Source organism: Lemur catta, chromosome 4, assembly GCF_020740605.2.
Source record: "Lemur catta isolate mLemCat1 chromosome 4, mLemCat1.pri, whole genome shotgun sequence".
Lineage (NCBI taxonomy): Eukaryota > Metazoa > Chordata > Mammalia > Primates > Lemuridae > Lemur > Lemur catta.
The window spans coordinates 71,630,474-71,652,078 of record NC_059131.1 but is presented as its reverse complement, the minus strand read 5'-3'; the positions used below and the strand labels follow the sequence as shown (position 1 = coordinate 71,652,078).

The 21,605-nt window shown below is 45.6% G+C and overlaps 1 protein-coding gene across 1 annotated transcript in view; it reads left to right on the top strand.

Moving 5' to 3' along the window:
- FAM178B (family with sequence similarity 178 member B) overlaps nucleotides 1-21,605 on the top strand; it is an 83,084-nt gene that overhangs the window by 13,471 nt on the left and 48,008 nt on the right. The window contains exons 5-6 of the mRNA XM_045548903.1: nucleotides 3,203-3,308; nucleotides 6,715-6,799. Coding sequence (XP_045404859.1) covers nucleotides 3,203-3,308; nucleotides 6,715-6,799 — 191 coding nt within the window. The remainder of the gene's footprint in view (nucleotides 1-3,202; nucleotides 3,309-6,714; nucleotides 6,800-21,605) is intronic.

The window sequence follows — 21,605 nt, the reverse complement described above, 5'->3', positions numbered from 1 at the left end:
GTGAGGCTGAGCTTCGCTTCTCCCTGAGGCCTGGCAGCCCCGGCTCTTGTTTTGCCGCAAGCTCCTCCTCTTCCTAGAAGAAGATGCCGAGGTTGAAACCCAGGTGAAATAAATCCAGCAGTTACGGAGTGTGGACAGGGATGAGCCGTTCAACTGGCTGCATCTGGCCCTGAAAGTAAGGAGCAAGCAGCAGGGCTACGGGGCTGCTGCGGGGACCTGCCTGCACTGGTGCCTGCTTATCTTTAAACAGAGGAAAGAAAGAAAAAGAGGGACACAGGTGAAAGCTTTGACCATTATGTGTTTCTGTTGTATTTAGGGATTTTATTTAGCCTTTCATTTGAGTAATTTGGCAAAGGCCCAGAAACTGATACTATATAAATAACCACACTTGGTGTTTATCCTTCCACCATCACTTGGGATTCCCAGGCATTTGAAGACTTTGCCCTCTGGGACTGCTGCCCATTAAATAGATGAGGAGGTAGAGGCTGGAGAATCTTTCCTTGATGGAAATTTCGAGGAGAAGGCTAGAGCTGAATGGCGCTGGCCCCCTGTTTGTTGTTACTTATTTTTTGTGTTTCCCCTTTTTGGCTCATTTCCTCTCCTTCCTTCCTTCTGTTTCAATGGGCAGCGAGAGTGGAAGCAGACACTTGCCCGCTGTCATTGCTGGGGATTAGCAGTGTTCTGACTGTGGCTGTGCCTTGTGCCTCTCTCATTCCCACTCATGGCTGAGGGCCCCAGTCGGAACCTCCCTTCACTGGGATCCTTGGGCCTGACAGCTGGGGTCTTCACGCTCAGCCAGGCCTGAGTGGCATCTGCTGCCCAGGGAGGCTCTGTCCCTCCCCTTCTCCCTCCAGGGTCCTCTGACATTCTCAGGATAACTTCCCATCTCAGCATTGGCTTGCCCATGGGCAAAGGCATGCACATGGACCCAGCGTCAGCGTTCTTGGTGTGGGGATGTGACCCTAACAACAGCTGATCCTGTCACCCAAGGATATTTAGCTTTCACTGCACACATCCTCCCTCTACCTTCCCGGACCCCTGTTTCCTTTTCTTCCAGGCTTCCCTAACTGGGTGCCTGGGCGGGTTCCCTCCTTCCTGCCCCAGAGTCAGGACAGTGTATGCACACGAGGCCCATTCCCTGCCCTGCAGCCAAGCTCGAGGTCACCTTGTGCCATCGTAAACTGCATAGAAGGGTTTATGGCTGAGCCAAGGGGAGCACTTCCCTCCTGCCAAGTGTGCACCCAGCCTGCAGAGGGAATCCTGACATCTCATCTAGCCCTAGACACAGAATTCCTTGAAAGCCATTCACTCCAGGGCAGAGCAGGACTATGTCCTTTCTGGCTCTCTCTCTCTCCTGGTCTTACAGAAGAAACCCAACTCAGCAGCAATGAACTTGAAGGCCGACCGATCATTCATTTCTCCGGCAGAAACTGCACAGCAAGGCCAGCATAGCAGAAGGGAGACATTGCAACCTGCCGGGTCTCCCCCTTCAGAGCACCAGTTAGTAATGTGTTGATCTGAGCCAACAGGGGCTTGTACAATCAATTCCCCTGCTGGGAAACTGGCAGGGTGGAATGCCAGAGGCAGAGTCTCTCTCCTCAGAGTCCCTGAAGCGCCAGCCTTCTCACCACATGGCCTCTGGTGGGGTCCTGTCAATTTGCAAGGTCTGCCTGGGTATTGTCTGCATTCAGGGTGCTGTGCATGTACTTGAACCATGCATCTTGGGGGTCAGCCCATGAAAGTCTCTGTGTGACCAGGCACGTGGAGTACAGCAGAGTGTGCCAGCAGCCCTGGGGTGCACACGTGTTTATATGTACAAATAAAGGTCTATTTCAGAGTGGTAAACTTCACAACCATGGGAACAAAGCTGCTTTCTCCTCTGAACTTAAATGACTTAGAAAAAAAGCATACAATTTGTAAATTGCCTGGACATACTCAGGGAGACAGCAGCTTGGCTCAGAGGAGAATCTTTGTTTTGTAGCATTCTGTTCCTAGCAGATTAAAGTATAATGTCCTTTTGAAAAAAGGAAAAGGAGGAGGAGGAGATTGGGCTGACTGAGGAACTTTTTATCTAGGGTCATGACATTAAATACTATCTGAAATGTTCTTTCCATGGATTTGGACCATTAAAAAGAAGAACAAACATGGAATTACTTTTTTATTTCCTGGAGCCCATATTAATTGTCATTGAAACATCGTCGAGAAAGAGAGAGAAAGAGCGCTCAAAGGAATAGTCACAAAATGCACAGGGAGTAGGACAATCCTACCCCAAACCCAATCTCTCTGGGGATGACCAGGAGTTCAAGAAGGGTGACAAAGTCCAGCTGACCCTTCATTAAAATGGCCTCTGAAGCACCTTCCACCAGAGGCCCTACAACTACAAGAAATATTTGAACTCCTCATTTTATAGACCTGGGATCTTATAGGTCAAGGTGATCTGCAAAGCAGTGACATACTCAGGGCAGGGCTCCTCTGCATGCCAGTGGTCTGATTTTCAGAGCTCCTGTTAGAAGGGAGAGGCCCAATGGGATGGTGTGGGTGGACACGCAGGTTCTGACCATAGCCTCGGGGCCAGTCTGAGTGCCTTTCCCCTGACTCTGGGACAGCTGCTGCTCACATGCTTTCCAAAGAATCATCTGTGGATTGAGATTTCCTTCCCAGAGTTTCCCTGTCCTGGGCTTCTTTCTGTTAATTTCCCATCTTCTCAGGTGTCCACTTTGTGTCAGAAAAGCACAAGGCAGCAGAAACGTCCTGTGAAACTAGATCCCCAGCCTCTGGCTGTGGCTGGGGGTAATCCTGCCCACCCTTCTCAGCCTGGAACCCAAGGCTAAGACCTCTGAGGAGGGCTCCCTCCTCCCCTCGCCAAATCCTGTTCACACCCCTGGCAAAGAGTTTGGTCTCCCCTTCTGTCAAATGGAAAGGACAAAATGTGCTCCTCAGCCCTATGTTTTAAACACTGTGAGATATGTTCATGAAAAGCACTGGAAAAAAGCAGATGATTCTGATGATGGCGTGGGTTGCTTTTCCTTCCAAGTTCCGCACATCCAGGGCTCCAAAAGCGTGTTTGTCCGTGGCATCGGGAAAGTGCTTCCCAGAGTCCCAGTGAAGCTGAGCGGTGACGGTCTCCCGCAGTGTTACTGAGGCAGGCGTGCCATGGGGCCGCTGCATGGAGCCTCTCCTAACCTGGCCTCTCTGCCCACAGCTCCCCTCTGGCCCAGCAGCTCTCCCTTCTGCGCAGCGGCCTCCTGAGCACGCTCTACCTGCACGTGCCCGACTGCCCGGTGCCCCTGCTCCAGTGGCTGTTCCAGGTGAGAACCACAGACCTGCCACTAGGTGGCGGGAGCGTTGCGGCCTGGTAGCCCCGGGCACTTAACCTCTTCTTGCCTTGGGTGCCGCTGGGCTGGGCGCAGGAGAGGTGGGAGGAAGGTTGATTGGGCATTAATCCTCACCGTAATGCTAAGGATACCAAGGTCAGGGAGGTGCAGGGACTCGCCTGTGGTCCCACAGAGCTGGCGACCGCCTGGGGGCCTCTGCCTCCCACCTTAGAGTGTGCATCTCAGGGTGCTGCCTGTGCCTTTCCTGAGGGGCCTGGTGTTCCAAGTGAACTTAAGGTCTAGCCTCTCAGTGATTCAGTCCAGGCCACTCAACAAGTGCTTCTGTTGTGTCAAAGCTCGTCTCAGGGCCCACCGCGGCCCTGCAGCACCCCTTGAAGTGTGGGGCCCTCATGAATCTGGAGCTGAGGCTACTTGGGTGTTTGAGCATTTGCTTTCCTCTGTGCAGTTGTAGGTTAGCTGGAAAAGCCTAGAATAGCTTTGTCCACACCGCCTCATTTCTTCCCTCACGGCTGCTGCTAGAACATTTTGCCTTGGGGGACATGCGTTCTGCCCAGGGCTTGAAACCTTTGCACAGAGGAAGACCGTGAGAGGCCAGCAGGACAGCCCAGGACCCACCTGCTGTGGTCTGAATGCACGGCATGAGGATGCCAGCCTGGCCTTGGCCACCGCCCAGGACCATCTCTGTCCAGGGAAAGGCAGGTCACAAGTTCCAGCTGGTCCCATTCCTGCCAGTTGGAGCCTGGACCCCAGCTGTAAATCAGAGCCACCATGCAGGGTGGATTATTCCAGGAACTCCTCAGCTCAGCAGGCTGGCCGCAGTCCAGAAGGAGCCCTCCAGCTCTCTCTTCTTCCTCTGGGGTCTTTCACATTGCTCATCCCTGCCCCAGAGGAAGAGGACACACGGGCTCCTGGGGTCCTCGTGTGTAGCTGTTGCCCCCCACCCCAAGGCCCAGAAGGAACAGTGGTGAGTAGCAGGAACAGTGGGGCCATTCTTCTTTACCCTAGTCAGTGCAGCCTCTCTGCTCCTTGCACAGTATAGACAAAATGTACAATTGGGCATTGGGAGGCACAAAGAGCCTGTCTGAGACAGTGCCCACAGAGGGTCCTTGTGTGACCCTGACACGGCGTGGCATGCCTTCCCTGTTGGTCCATCGGTTTCCACAAGGTTCTGTGAGCCCAGCCCCAGGAGGCACGGGCCAGCCCTCCCCAGCTCTTCCCCCACCTCCATCACGCTAGGAGACATAGAGGAGGGGAGTCAGGAAGCCAGCCCTGGGGTCACACAAACTAGGTGTGAGTTCTGGCTCTGCCTCTTGCCACCGTGTCGCCTTGGGGGAGTTACTTGGCATCAGTTCTGTGCCTCAGGATGCTGGGGCCCACGGTGCATGTGGAGGTTAGATGGGTGAATCCTGTGAACTTCCTTGTCCTTACGGTCCCCCACAGCTCTGCTCAGGGCCTGGCCATCGTCTGCAAGGAATGATGTTACTGTAGGGGTTTACACTCCGCAGGAAGGAGAAACAAATGCACCCCCCTCCCACGCAGCTGAAGGCAGGTCCATGAAAGGCATGCACTTGGCTTGGGGAGCCTTCTGGGCAGTGTACTCGGTGTGCTGCAGAACCTTGTGCAGGACTGTGGTTGCAAGAAGCAGAAATCCATGGGGGCTCCCTGAAGCCTCCAGGGGGATTCTGAAAAAGGTGCAGGGGATCCCAGGGCAAGGATATGCTGGGTCTTAGGAAGAGCTGGAACCAGGGGTGAGCAAGGGCTGGGATCCTAAGACAGGCCTCTGCTTCTCTTCCCTCCCCAGACTCCACAGCCAAGTAAGGCCAGATCCTGTTCCCATATCTAATTCCCCAGGAAGGAGAATCTGGTTAGGCTAAGAGGGGTTAAGTGGTCCCCCAGTCTAATCAAAGACAGCTAGGCAAGCGGCATCCCATGGCTGCCAGGGGCCACATGGGTGGGTGAGGAGGGCACACCTCTCCAACTCTGTTTGTTCAACTTTCTTTGAAAGGACATCCTGAGTTCTCTCAGGGACTTGGTCCTACTGCCCACCCTCCTCCCCTCTCCCGGGGGCTGCAGTGGGGTATACAGTGGGCACTTGGGCATTGGCTAAACAGGTTACAGCCTCAGTGCTGAAGATCTCTGTGGCTTGTCCTGGAGCCCTCGCACATACCTGCAGGTGAGGTATGGGGTAGGGGGACAAAAGCAGGTAGGGGGTAGGGGGACAAAAGCAGGTAGGCTATATCTTCAGTGAATTTATATTCTTGTTAGGAGATATGCAAGGATTCAACTACGAAAAAATTACCAGAAAGTACTAAAGGAGGAGAAAGGCACAGTTGTGGACGCTGAGCTGGTGGTTTCCATGCAGGTTTACTGGGGAGCACTCTCAACCACACATGTGAGGGAGGAAGAGCAGTCTCCTTGGGGCTCTGTAACCCCATGACCCTTTAGAGTTGTCCCGATTGAGGCAAGGAGTCCAGGCCCTTGGACCCAGCACCAGCCACTGGTCAGATGCGGGTTGCACTTGTTGAGGGACACGACCTTGGGCCAGGTGATTCCTCTAAGGTCAATGCCCAGAGAGAGCTTGGGCTCAGGGTCCCCCAGCAACTGTGCCCAGTCCCTGGGGAAACAAAGAGCCTCATCCTGAAAGGGGATATGCCCACAGTGCCACCACAGCAGGCTTGTCTCAGCATTCTTGGGAGAAGCAGTGTAATGGGCAGCACTGCCAGTCACGGAGGAGCCCCACCTCTGAGTGTCTGCAGACCGGTTGGCATTCGTGGGCAGGTCCTGTCCCATTGCTCATCTCCATGTTCCAAATCTCCAGCTTACGCCCCTCAGACTGAAAGAACATTCAGGTAAAGACCCCAGTGAGTCTGAGTCAGGTGTGTGACTGCCCTCTCAACCATTGTTTGAGGACCTGTGCTCAGTACCAAGGACCTTCCAAGCCAGTAGTCTCAGATGACAGGTTAAAGTGTTGACCTGGAAATGATTCAAAGGTCACAGAGAGGGGCTGCCCCCGTCTTTGTCCAGCTGACTGTGGTCAGTGCCTGCAAGCTCCTTCTCTCCTCCACACTGGCCCCTGCGGAGGGCATAGCTGCGACCAGGAGAACCAAGACTCCCACACAGGAAGGTGACCAGAGTAGGTTTCAAGTGACACAGACCTGAACTTGAATCCTGGCTTTGCTGCTTACTGTGTGATCCTGGGTGAATTGCTTGACCTCTCTGAGCTTGGTTTCCTCATATGTAAAATGGCAATAATAACAGTATCCTCCTACTGCGTGGACTTATGAGGATTAAATGGGATTTGTTCAATATGGAGTAGTAGAATTTTGCTACTATTACTCCATGGGAATGACCCAGCTAACCTTTGTTTATTTCCTCCTAGCTGCTGACATGGCCTCCAGAAACTTCTTTGGGAGCCTTTGGTCTCCTGTGGGATCTCAGTGTGGATGGGCTCTTCTGTCAGTCTGGTCAGTACCGAGGTGTGGGGTGGAGACTGGAGTCCTGAGTGCCCAAACTCTCAAGCCTGTAGGATATGTGACCCTCAGTCCCCCTGGAGCCCAGCGTGCAGGGGAGGTGCTGGTGGGGGCATTGCATCACCAGGATTGGAGACATCAGGTCATCTTTGGCTCTGGCTCCAGTCTTAGTAAAAAGCTGAGGTGACAGGCTCCTTGGCACCTTGATCCAGGTCACGCAGCCAAGTCCAAGCTGACCTCACAGACTCTCAGGATCCCAGAGCAGTCCAGGAACCGGGCTCAGACCAAGGCAGTGTCTGGGTCTGAGGGACTTCTTGCCTCCAGGTTCTTCCCAAGAGCCCCAGTTTGTTTGGGAGGGTTCCAGGAACATCTGCATCAAATCAGGGCAGCTCCTTGGGTTGGGGTCACAAAAGGGGAGGTCCCTAAAGCTGTCCCCCCACTGACAGCCCTGTTTGGCTGATAGGGCATCAGTGGTACCCCTGAGTCTGGTCTGGGCTGGAATGAGAGCCTCAAGTCCGTTCCTTGGTCATGGCATTTAGGAGGTGTATTTAATTTGTGTTTATGATACTGTAAGATGTGCAGAGTTCCACAGAAACAATTAATTTTCCCCTCAGTGGCTGCACCCTTCCCAGGCTGTCATCATTCAATACCTGAACCTAGACACTTTGGCACCAAAAAATATCATGTAACCAGTTAAAAGTTGCTTACAGCAGATGGTGAGAGGGATTCACAGGTGCCCAGACCCCGCCTTTGCCCCAACTGTAGTCTGCTCTCCCTCCTGCCAAAGCACAGAAGCACATAGCTCTGAAGGCCAAGGTTATAGACCTGTGATGCACCGTTTTCCCCTTAGACCTTTGAGTTTCTGCTTTTGTGCCTCTTCTGCTTTAGGAGTTGACTAAGCTGGGGAGCCATCTGTCAAATTAGAGCATTCCAGACTTGCCCCACACCCCACCATGGACCCCGCTAACTGAGGTCTTCTGAATAGCACCAGTCTTAGCACCCTCTCCCTTTCTGTAACCTCTGCCCCTGCAGCCCCAGCTGCCCTTTGGAGCCCCGGGGGCCGTCTCTGTGGCATGCCTGCCCTTTTGGGAACAGAGGCCTCCCTTGTCCTGCTCTTGTCCTCTGTGCAGTGGTATGTGTCTCCTCCGCAGAGGCAGAGGGGATGTCCTACCCTCCTTTGCTTCTTGCCACGTTGTTTCTGATTCACCCTCCATCACAGGGGCCAGAAACCAGTTCCCGGGTTACTGGTCAGCTCAGATCTGGCTCTCCTGACTCTAGAACATCTCCTGTGGACATTACATGAAAGCCCAACCTGGAATTCTGTTCCTCTGCTTAGTGGAATAGAAACTGATCTAGAGGATCTCTACTGATGAGGGGAAAGTCAGAGGCTGGGACCACAAGAGAACTGAAAGCAGGGACTTGAATAGATAGTTGCATACCTGGGTTCTTAATGGTGTTATTTACAATAGCCAAGAGGTGGAGTCAACCCAGGTGTCCAGTGAGAAATGGATAAACAAAATGTGGTATACACATAATGGCGGAATATTATTTAGCCTTAAAAGGAAGGCATTTCTTTGAATGTCATGATATGTTGTAAAAAAAAAAAAAGGGAAATTCTGATACTGCTACAACATGTACCCTTGAAAACATCATGCTAAGAGAAATAAAACACAAAAGAACAAATACTATATGATTGAACTTACATGAGGTACCCAAAGTAGTCAAATTCATGGAGACAGAAAGTGGAAAGGTGCTTGCCAGGGGCTGGTAGGAGGGGAAAATTGGGAGTAGTTGTTTAATGGATACAGAGTTTCAGTTTGGGAAGATGAAAAAGTTCTGGAGGTGGATGGTGGTGACGGTTGCACAACAATGTGAATGTACTTAATGCCACTGAATTGTACACTTAGAAATGGTAAAGATGGTAAATTTTATGTTATGTGGATTTTACCACAATTGGAAAAACCAAAAAAAGGCTGGTAGAGAGCAAAGAGCCAGGTGCCAGGAGAGAATCTGCCAAAAGTTAGAACTAAAATCGACCACCAGTTCAGGAAGCATTTCCAAGTGTAGATTAGATCCAGGATTGATGCAAAAGGAAGTCATGCTCCTCAGGTTTCACTGACAACCTGGGTGCTCTGAGTGTGTCTGAGAGGACTGCAGGGCTCTGGGGTACAGAGCTCGGGGCAGAAGGCTGACTCCCTTCCTTTCTGTATCCATGATTGTATGTGTGTGTTTTCAAGTGGCCATCCTTTCTCATATGTAAAACGTGAGATTTGTGTGCATGTAAACTTCTGTCTTTTCTGGACTTTGTGGTGACCGACAGTTCTTCCCAGAGTATGTGGGAAGGGTCTTATGCAATTGTCTTTATTCCAACCCACTCCCTGAGTAAGGGGAGAGTGGAGGGGCCCAGGACAGGGCCTGGGACCTGGACTTCAGAGCGTTGACTGTTATGAGTGTGCTCCAGTGACTGGGGCTGAGGGCTGAGCAGCCCAGGGTACACTGGTATAGGGGGTATGACGGGAAATTATATTCCTGGATTGAGAAGCAGCACACATCACTTGTGCAAAGCTCTTGATGAGCTTAGAGAATAGGATGTTCGAGAACATTGCCACTCTTCATTGCAGGGAGTATTTATTTATTTATTCAGGAAAGATGCATTCAGTACCTCCTGTGTTCAGGCACCTCGCTAAATAGCAAAGGGAGGTACAGGGATGAACAAGGCATGGTCCCTGTCCTCAGAAGGCTGATAGCCAGGGAGGAGGGGAGGAAATGAGCAAGTACAGTAGGAGATAACAAGGAGGCAAAGGAGAGAGTAATTATTTCTAGATTGGTGGGGCTTGGGTGTGGGGAGGCAGGAATCAGAAAGTGCTTTGTAGAAGAGGGGGCAGTTGAGCCATCTCAGGAAAGATAGGTAGGGCAGGGATTGCAAACCCAGTTGCCTACGGGGACCAAGTGAGCTCAGAGACAAGAGAGCTCCTGCCCTGTCTAAAGGGGCTGTCTGCACCAGTTTTGGTGCAGGTAAATGTAGGTCCAGTATTGCCAGATCATTCCATTTTCAAGAGAAGCCACATTTTAGTTAGGATATATTTTGACCATTAGTAACAAATACTCAGTTAAGAGAAGTTTGTTGTCACACATGACAAGAAATCCAGAGGTAGGTGATTCCATGATATGTTCAGCAGATCTGTAGTATCAGGGCTCTGGATTCTGTGTCTGCCCTTGTCACTACTTTCCCTCAAGATTGCAAAATGGCTACCATAGCTCCAGACATCATGTTCTCATGAGACAACAGTGTTCAAGGCAGAAAGGGAAAGGATAGGGCAGAAGAGGTCATCACCACTCATACTTTCCCTCTCTTTTTATCAGGACATTATTTCCATTTTGTTTCATTAGACAGAATTGGGTCACAGGCTTTAGAGGATACTTGCCAAGTTTTCCATCTGCCCAGTGCCTTTTGAACACCCTGGCTATACCTGAAGAATTTCCAGCCTCATGAATCCTACCCCTTTCAGGTAGAACCTAGGAGACTCGCTTTTCTAGCCTCCTTTTAGATATTTGAATTTTTAGTTTTGGAATTTCCATTTGGTTCTTTAATTTTTTTTATAGTTTCTAGTTCTCTACTAGATTTCCTGTTTGTTCATTATGAGCTTATTTTCTTTTACCATCTTGAGCACAGTTGTAATAGCTGCTTTAAAATCCTTATCTGTAATTCTAACATTCAGTATGAACGTGAACATCTATTTAGCATGAGTAAAGAAATCATACCGAGTGCTAGACCTTTGGAGATTGAAGTCCCTTTCTGCTCTATCTCTCTGGGATAGTTTCCAGAAATGTGCTCATAGCAATGCTTGCTGATTGCAACCTGGCTTCCCTACCTACCCTAGAACACTCACAGGGGCTCATGCAAGTGAGGGACCCTGGAGCCTAAGCTTACTTGGCTATGTGGTAGAGTGTCTTCCGGCATATAATAAACCTGTTTTCTGCTGAAGTAGCCAGAGCTTGTTTCTGTTGCCTGCAGCTCAGAGCTCTGACTGCTCAAGTAGCCACCTTAGGTGAGCCTCTGCAAAGGTGAGTGGAATGACATAGTTCTGCTGGGGTGGACGCACCTCCTTGAGCTGACACCAGAACAAAACCAGAGTTCCCTTAGCAGAGAAGAAGGGGATAAGGGTTCTTGGATGGGCAGCCAACAGAATCTGCCACAGCCAGAATATGAATATTTACTTGAAATCGCCTCTTGGTAACTAATTCAGTTAACAATGACAATTTAAAAAACACTATGAACCCATCTGCAGACATCATTCAACTACAAACCACTGATTTGCAGCCTTGAGAATAGGATTTGGGTGTGCAGAGATTTAAGGGAAGTAGAGAACAGTGGGAACAGATAAGGAGGTGGGAAGAAGGGGGCTTCCTTAAAGGGGGCAGAGTAGGAAATGAGACTGAAAATTTGGGGCCATTGCAGGCAAAGTGGGGCTTTATTAATATTTGGCAAGATGAGGATGAAATTGTTGTTTTTTTAAAGATATAAGTCACATGCCATACAGTTTACCCTTTTAAAGTGTATGATTCAGTGGTTTTTAGTACATTTACAGTTGTTCAACCGTCACCACTGTCTAATTCCGGAACATTTTCATCACCCCAAAAAGAAATCTCTCGCCCATCAGCAGTCACACCCCATTCTTCCCTCCTGCAACCCCTGGCAATTATTAATCTACTTTCTGTCTCTATGGATTTGCCTATTCTGGACATTTCATACAAATGGAATCATACACTATATGACCTTTTTTTCTGGCTTCTTTTCTTAGCAATATTTTCAAGGTTCATGCATGTGATAGCGTATATCAGTCATCATTTATTTTTACTTCTCTGTTCATCAATTGATGGACATTTAGGTTGTTTCTACCTTTTGGCTATTATGAATAATACTGTTATGAACATTTGCATACACATATTCATGTGGACATGTGTTTTCACTTCTCTTGGGTATATATTAATTACCCAGTATTAATATACTTAAGAGTAGAATTGCTGGATCACATGGTAGCTCTCTGTGTTTAACCTTTTGGAACTTCCAAACTGTTTTCTGAAGTGGCTACATCATTTTACATTTCCATTAGCAACACATGAGGATTCCAATTTTTCCACAACCTTGCAAACATTTGTTGTTGTCCATCTTTTTGATAGTAGTCATCCTGGTGGGTGTGAAGTAATATCTCATTGTGGTTTGCATTTCCCTGATGACTAGGCTTGTTGAGCATCTTTTCATGTTCTTACTGACCATTTTTATATTTTCTCTGGGAAAATATCTAGTCAATTTCAATTGGATTGTTTGTCTTTGTTGAGTTGCAGGAGTTCTTTATATATTCTTGGTATTAGACCCTTACTAGTTATGTGATTTGGACAAATATTTTTCTCTCATTCTGTGGGTTGTCTTTTCACTCTCTTGGTAGTGTCCTTTGATGCATAAAAGTTTTTAATTTTTGATGAAATCTATTTTATTTTTTTCCTTCGTGGCCTGTGCCTTTGGTGTCAAACTTAAAGACACCATTGCCTAATCTAAGGTCATGAAAATTTTCATCTATGTTTTCTTCTAGGAGTTTTATAATTTTAGCTCATAAATTTAGGTCCTTGATCCATTTTTGAGTTTATTTTTGTATATGATGTGAAATAGGAGTACAACTTCATTCTTTTATATGTGGATATCAGTTGTCCCAGCACTGTTTGCTGAAGACTGTTCTGTCCCCATTGAATTGTCTTGGCACCCTTATTGAAAATCAATTGACCATAAATGTAAGGGTTTATTTCTGGTCTCTCTAAATTCTTGATTACTGTAGCTTATAGTAAGTTTTAAAATAGAGAAGTGTGAGTCTTCCAAGTATTATACTCTTAAAAATTATTTTGGCTATTCTGGGTTCCTTGCATTTCCATAGGAATTTTAGGATCAGCTTGTCAATTGCTGCAAAATGACAGTGGGGGTTTTGAGAGTGATTGTTTTGATTCTATAGATAACTTTGGGTAGTATTGCCATCTTAATAATAATAAGTCTTCCAATCCATGAACATGGGATATCTTTCCATTTATTTAGATCTTTTTTAATTTCTTTCAACAATGTGTTACAGTTTTCAGTATATGTGTCTAATACCTCTTTTGTTAAATTTATTCATAAATATTTAATTGTTTTTGGTGCTATTATAAATGGAATTGTTTTCTTAATTTCCTTTTGGGATTGTTCATTGCTAGTGTGTAGAAATACAACAGATTTTTGTATATTGACCTTGTATCCTACAACCTTGCTACACCCATTTATTAGCTCTAATAGTTTTTTGTGTGTGTGTATGGTAGAATTTGGTTTTGAAAGCAAACATATTCTTGTGCAACTAATTGCTTGAGAGAAATGACCTCATGTTTCTTTAACAAAAATGTTTTGGCTGAGCCAGTGTAGGACTGGCCATTAACCCAGCACCAGTCTCGAAGCAGTGCCTCAAGAAAAGGAGCTCCATCGGCAAGATTGAAACACTTTAGAAAAGGAGCAAAGCACGCGTGGGTTCTTTCCCATTAGCTTCCAAGACAATGTTGTTCATTTTTACCTACCCATTCCATTCTGTATGAGCTTCTGTAATATTTGTGTAGGAGGAGGGGGATATAAAAAAATAGAATGACCCTGGCCAGTACATTCTTTGGATATTTTGAAAGTGGGCGAGATGTTCAGCTCTAAGAACAAAATAAGTTTCATTTTCATGAGCAGGGCCTTTGGACCCTTTATTCTTCGTTGCTTGGTCACCACACTTTTCGCTTTGTTCTTGGAGCTCTGGTATCATAGACACTTGGGCTTTGGGGTTCTCTTATACAGGCCCCCATTTCATGGGTCACTTTGTTTTTTTTTTTGGACAGAGTCTTGCTCTGCCCAGGCTAGAGTGCTGTGGCATCAGCCTAACTCAGAGCAACCTCAAACTCCTGGGTTCAAGCAATCCTCTTGCCTCAGCCTCCTGAGTAGCTGGGACTACAGGTGCTCACCATCATACCCGGCTAATTTTTTGTTTCTATTTTTAGTTGCTTGGCTAATTTTTTCTGTTTTTTTAATAGACACAGGGTCTCTCTCTTGCTCAGGCTGGTCTTGAACTCCTGACCTCAAGCAATCCTCCCACCTTGGCCTCCCAGAGTGCTAGGATTATAGGAGTGAACCACTACACCTGGCTGGCCACTTTCTTTTTGCCATTGTTTACTTGCATTTTTTTCCTTCTTCCCTCCCTTCCTTCCTTTCTTCCTCCTACCTTCCTTCTCTCCCAGATAACATTCATAAAATTGCTTCTTGTAAAAAGAATAAAACAAAAATAAGATGGCCAGTAGTCTCACCACCCAAGTAACCCCTATCATAATTTTTTAAAGTCCTCTATGTACCAAGTTTAGCAAATTCAAATCCTAGAGAAAGATGTAGAATAAAAACTGAAAGCCTCCCTGACCAGCCACTCCCACGACTACTTCCTCCCCCAAAGTACTCATTAGTAATAGTTTCTTGTGATTATTTCCAGGAACAAAATTAATGCACAATCCACATTTTATATGTATATTTTTGGTTATATATTTATCTATACTGTATTTCTTTTCCCACATCAGTATCAATCTGAAATTACCTCCCATGGAGAGTTGTTCTTCTAGAAATTTCCCAGTTCTCTCCCATGGGTGTCTGGAGAGGCCACAGCCTGCACAAGTCTGGTCAAGTGGGGGTCTAGGAGGTGGGATAGCCACTGGGGTACAGAAAGAAAACCTTAACATTTATATTAATATTTTAGCTCATCCTTCTTTTAAAAACAGCTTTATTGAGGTATAATTGACATATATTAATTTGTACACATTTGTACTTGTACAGCATATATATGTATACCCATAAAACCTCACCACAATCAAGCTAGTAAGTATATCCATTGCCCCCAAAAGTTTCCTTATGCCTCTTCATAATTGATCTCTGCCTCCACTCTTGTCTGTAGGAAACCACTGACCTACTTTCTTTTACTACAAATTAGTCTGTATTTTCTAGACTTTTATATAAATGGAATCACATGTAGGTACTCTTTTTTGTTGTTGTTGGTCTGGATTCTTTCACATAGCATAATTGTCTTAAAATTTATCCATGTCATTGCATGAATCAGTAGTTTATTTCCTTTCATTGCTGAGTATTATTTCATTGTGTGGATATAACATGGTTTGTTTATCCAGTCACCTGTTGACAGGCATTTTGGTTGTTTCCAGATTTGAGGCTATTTAAAATAAAGCTGCTGTAAACATTCTTATGCGAGTCTTTGTGTGGACATCTGTTTTCATTCCTATCAGGTAAATATCTAGGAGTGGAATGGCTGGGTCACATGGCAAATGTATGTTTACATCTTTAAGAAATTGCCAAACATTTCCAAAGTGGTTCTATCATTTTCCACCAGGACTGTACAAGACTTCCAGTGCTCCACATCCTTGCCAGCACTGGTTAGGGTCCATCTTTTTAATAGGTGGTAGCTCATTGTGATTTTACTTTACATTTACCTAAAGACTAATGATCTTCTTTTGGGCTTATTTGCCATCTGTATTATCTTCCTTGGCAAAGAGTCTATTTGTGTTGTTTTGCCTATGTTCTTACTAGGTTGTTTGTCTTCTTATTGAATTGTAAGAATTCTTTATGTAATCTAGTTACAATCCTTTATTAGATACATGTTTTGCCAATATTCTCTCCCAATATGTGGTTTCTCTTCATTAGCATGACATTATCTTTTGAAAAGCAAAAGTTTTTACACTTTAATAAAGTCTGACTTATTGATATTTTATACTTTGTGCTTTTTGTATCATATTTAAGGAATATTTGTGAAACTTGAGTCATTGAGGTCTCTCCCTGTTTTTTTCTAGTTTTATAATTTTAGCTCTTACATTTAAGTCTGTAATCCATTTTGAGTGAATTTTTGTTTATGATATTGGGTAAGGTCAATCTTTTTACATATGGCTATCCACTGTTCCAGCACCATTTGTTGAAAAGATTATTCTTTCCCCACTTAATTACCTTGGCACCTTTATCAAAAATCAGTTGATCATGTGTATGTGGGTCTATTTCTGGACTCCATTCTATTTTCTTGGTTTATATGTCTAAGCCTACCCCACTATCTTCATTATAAGTGTCTCTATTTGTAAGTGTTGAAATTGGATAGTTTAAATCCTTTAACTTTGCTCTTCTTTTTCAAAGTTGTTTTGGCTCCTTTTGAACCTTTGTATTTTCATATAAATTTTAGAATGAGCTTGTTGTTTTCTACCAAAAAAAAAAAAGTCTTGCTAGAGTTTTTATTGGTATTGCATTGAATCTATTGATCAATTTGGGGTAAAATTAACATCTTAACAATATTAACAATATTCACCTTCTAATCCACAAACATGGGATATGTTTTCATTTATTTAGATCTTCTTTAGTTTCTTTCAACATTTCAGTGTACAAGTCTCATAATTCTTTTGCTAAATTCCTAAGTATTTTATTCTTTTTTTTTTTTTTTTTTGGCGACAGGGTCTTGCTCTGTTGCCCAGGCTTTAGTGCAGTGGCATGATCAGCTCACTACAGCCTTGAACTCCTGAGTTCAAATGATCCTCCTACCTCAACCTCTCAAGGAGTTAGGATTACAGGTGTGCACCACCACACCTGGCTAATTTTTTAATTTTCTTATAGAGATAGGGTCTTGTCTCTAACTCCTGGCCTCAAGCAATCCTCACACCTCACCTTCCCAAAGTGCTGGGATTACAAGTATGAGCCACTTCTGGCCATTTTATTCTTTTTGATGTATTATAAATTGAATTGTTTTCTTAATTTCATTTTTAGATTGTTCATTGCTAGTATATTAAAAAACAACTGATTTTTGTATATTGACCTTTTATCCTATAATATAACCTTAATAAACTCCTACTTTGCTGAGAATTTTTATCAGAAATGGATGTTGGATTTTTTTTTTTTAAACAAGGTCTCCCTTTGTTACCCAGGCCTGAGGGCAGTGGCATGATCATAGCTCACTGCAGCCTCAAACTTCTGGGCTCAAGTGATCCTCCTGCCTCAGCCTCCTGAGTAGCTGGGATGCCAAGCATGTGCCACCATTCCTGGCTAATTTTTCTATTTTTTATAGAGACAGGGTCTCACTACATTGCTCAGGCTAGTCTTGAATTCCTGACCTGAAACAATCCTCTCTCCTCAGCCTCCCAAAGTGCTAGGATTACAGGTGTGAGCCACTGTGCCTGGCCTGGATATTGGATTTTGAGATAATCAAATGGTTTTCCTTTTTTAGTCTCTCAATACGGTAAATTAAATTGATTTTTGAATGTTCATTCGTTCTTGCATTCTGGAATAAATTCCACTTGGTCAATCTGTGTATTAATTTTTTTATGTGTTCAATTTGGTAAATTTTTGTTAGGATCTTTTGCATTTATTTTAATAAAGCTATTAGTCTATGGTGTTCTCTTTCTAATTGTGGTTTCATAATAATGCTGGCTTCATAGACTATGTTGGGAAGTATTCTCTCCTCTTCAGTTTTCTGGCAGAATTTGTGTAGAAGTAGTATTTTTCCTTAAATGTTTGGCAAAATTAGCCAGTGAAGTCATAGGGGCTCTTAGTCTTCTGTGTGGAAAGGTTTTTAACTATAAATCTGATTTCTTTAATAGATATAAGGCTATTTATATTATCTATTTCTTCTTGGGTAGACTTTGCTAGTTTATGTTCATTTCATCTGTCAAATTTATTGGCTTAGATTTGTTCATAGTATTTGTTTATTGTCCTTTTAATGTCTGTGGGGTCAGTGATGATGACCCTTTTTTTGTTCTGATATTGGTCATTTGTGTTTTTTTCTTCTTTCTGATCAATCAGGTTCAAAGTTTATCAACTTTATTGATGTTCTCAAAGAACCAGCTTTTGATTTCTTTGACTTTCTTTATTGTCTTCCTGTTTTTGGTTTCATTGATTTCTGTTATCTGTATTGCTTCCTTTCTTCTGCTTACTTTGCTCTTTTTTCTCCAGTTTCTTAAGGTGAAGACTTCGACCATAGTAGCTCACCTTTTTTTAAGTTCCTTTTTCAGTATAACTTATAATGTGCATATAGCATATTAGTATCATGTTACATTTATATAGTTTATAAATATATATTTGTTGGAGGCATAAATTAAACATTTTAAAATGATATGTATGCACCATCAAGAAAACAGTTTAGGGATCAGCGAAAGCAATCTTTGACTGGGGCCCTGGGCTGACTCCTCATCGTAAGTTCTTGAGACATGCATGGGAACATGAGGATGCATGATTGGGGGCAGTGTAGGGTGGGGTGGCTGGAGTGGAGGCAGAATGTCCTACAGTCAATCCCTTGGGAAAAACCCTCCAGTGGCATGGAGCAGTGTGAGGACACAGGTGGAGCTTGGACTGACAAGTACTCACCTGAGTTGCCAGCACTGAGCTGTCAGGATTGTTTTAAGGGTTAGAGGTAATAATGTATGTGAAACACGTGGTGCATAGTGGCCGCTCAAAACGTGATAGCTATTATCAAAACAAAAATCTATTTCTTTATGAAGCAGAGATCATGAGATAAACTGAAGGGACTGAGTAACACAGATGTTCTAAGTACCATCTACACCTCTTAATTTCTGTAGTTCTGTTTTGGCCATTTCTATTTCAACTTATTCTCAGATGGTTAGCTTTTTTTTTTCTTTTTGTTTTCTCAGATGGTTTTTAAGCAGTCAAAAGTCTTTGAGGCTGTCCATCTGGCTGACACTTCCTGCTCTTTGCTGTCTTATTAGGAGGTGTCCTCACCTTACCTGATCTGCCTCTCTCCTGGTGGTCAGGACGGCCTCCTGGTGGGGTGGCAGGAAGTGAGCCAATCAGAACCTCCTGGAGCTCCCGGGAGTGGGGGCCCCACTTGTGGACAGCTGCCTGCTGGAGCTCCACAACCCTGTCATCAGCGGATCACAACTCCTGTGGTGGCCCTGGCAGCTGCCCACATACGTGGGGCACTTTTGTGCCTGGGCCTTGGGCCCAACACTGTTCATGTGCATGGCGCCCTTTACTCCTTAATTCCACAGAGCTGGTCCCATTGTCCCCAAGCCCGGGAAAGCGGGCTGGGATCCAGATCTGCCACCCCAGCTGCACTCAGTCCCCACGCTGGTGCTGTGAGAATGTTGTGTAGACCCAAAGAGGCAGGAAAACACTTGGAGGACCACCCAGGAGGCCCCGTGGCCCAGCTCCCTCGGAGCCATCATTTGCCTGGCATGGCTCCTTCAAAGTCTCCAATTAGAATTAGATAATAACAGTAATTCAACTTCATAATTGATCCTTGTTTTTAAAATATATTATTGTTGGATCTGATAATAAAAGTAATTTAACTAAAAATAATAGCTAACATTTCTAGAGAACTTAATTTGTGCCAGGCACCAAGCCCAGGGTTTGGCCTATCTCATTTAATTGCCACAACTACCCAACAAGTAGATACTATTATTTTCCCTTATTGCAAATAATCAGGGAGCTGGAAAGCATGAGGAATGCTCGCCCAAGCTTCACACTGTTTGCATGATACATGGCACCTCCAGCGTGGGCAGCCAACCCCACCCAGCTTATCTGATCTCATCCTTGCTCTGACTCTCTGCACTCCAGCCTCACTGCCCTCCTTTTCTTCCATCTTCCCTCCTGCCACAGGGCCTTTGCATGTGCCAGTCTCTCCACCTGGGATGCTCTCCTCTCTCCCCAGCAGCCCCCTGACTTTGCCTCCTTACCTCCATCTATTCCACTCAGTTACTTGGCTTCTCTGGCATTAGCTGAGCAGGGAGGCCTGCCCTGCCCCCAGGTCCAGACCCTGTCCCTCTATGCTCAGGTCCCTCTTCCACTCTTTGTGGCTTTAGTCATAGTTGATGGTACATTCTTTGGTTAATATTGTCTTTCCTGGTAGGCTCTGAGCTCCAGAGTGTGGGGACCATGTCGTTGTTTTATTTTTAGTTTTAGTCATCTCTTGGGTTCCTGGCAGCTACATGAGCCAGGTACACACTGGGATGCAGGTAGTTTTTGTTGAATGAGTAGATGAGTCTTGAGGAACACCTGCATTACCTGCAGTGGACATCAGCGTCTTCTGCATATGGCTGCTCTAATCCTGGGTGGTCAGTCGGCTGTAGAGCCGCATGTGCCAGCCAAGCTCTGATACTCTGTCTGATCCTACAGGGTCAGGACATGGGGTCTACTGGGCCTGCGGGGACAGGCATGAATGCTTTACCCCAGCTCAGCTGGCATCTCCCCCATCTCCCTGCCTTGTGGAGCGTTTGAACCTTGTCCCCGCCACTACATCCCACACCTGTACAGCGGCGATGCTGTGGTGCTGCTCCCTCAGGTGCTGGCGAGGCTCAGGTGAGTTAGTTTCTACAATGCACTTAGGATAGTACCTGTCACCAGGATTTTTTAACGCTCCCAGGTGATTCTAACATGCAGCTGGGGCTGAGACACTCCAGGTTTATGAGGACTTTGGCTAAGAACATGAACCTCTTGGAGGAGGAGAGAGTGGCCATGCAATTACAGAGGCCTAGCCCACCTCTTTAGCTCAAGACTCTCAAACTGCTTTTTAAAATAAATTTTAAAAAGGGCAAACTAAATTTAAGTGATTTGAATTTGGAGAGAACTTCTTAGTGTTTGACTTTTAGACCCTGATCAGAGGGTGTCTGTGGCTCCCCCAGGACTCAGCCTCAGATGTGGCTATTTTCATTTGTAGCTGAACTTTAAAAAGGGCTGATGCCCAGGTCCTGCCCTCTGAGATCAGTTGGGGGTGCAGTCTGGGCATGCGTGTTTTGAAACCTCCCCTGTGACTCCAGCAGCCAAATGGAGCTGAGAACGCCCGGGCTACTGGGCCACGGGCAGTTGGTGTGAGAGGCAAGGCCAAGAACTTTGAGCATGAGGGTGAGGGTGAGCTGGGTCTCGTGTCCACTGATCGTGCCCACCCGCACCCCCTTATCATCTGCCTGAGTACGTGAGGGTGACCCTGGTGCTGCTCTGGAATGAGGGCCATGGCTTTCATTAGCTCAGTGGAGCCCAAACTTGGCTGCATATTAGAATCACTTGGGAATTTAAAAAAATTCCAAAGCCCAGGCCACACCCCAGACTAATTAAACTGCAATTGCTGGGATTGGGGCACAGGTGGCAGTAATTTTTGAAGCTCCCTAAGTGATTCCAAAATGTGCAGACAACTCTGAGAACCACTGCATCGGGTTCTCAACTGGGTCCTTGATCCCACAGGGAGCACACACCACCATCCCTTACACTGCAGGGTCCACTGTGCTGCCCACGGTGCTGTGTGTGGAGACCTCTCCTTCTGTTTCTTTCTTTCTTTTTTAAGAGTGCTTTTGTTGTATTTTTAACAGCCTTCATTTTTTAGAACAGTTTTAGGCTTACAGGAAAATTGATCAGAAACTACAAAGAGTTCCCATATCCTCCCCTCTCTGCTCCCACCCACTGATATTGCCTATTACTTACCTCTTGCATTAGTGTGTACATTTGTTACAATTGATGAGCCAGTAGTGATATGTTATTCATTGAAGTCCATGGTTTAAATTAGGATTGTGTTGTATGGTTCTGTGGGTTTTAACAAGTGTATAGAGGTGGCCATCATTACTGTAGCATACAGAAGGGTTTCATTCCCTAAAAATGCCCTGTGTTCCACATGTTCATCTCATCCATTCTCCCCCTAGCCCCTAGTCCCTGGCGACCACTGGTGTTTTTACTGTCTCTATAGTCTTGCCTTTTCTAGAATGTCATATAGCTGGAATCATACAGTAC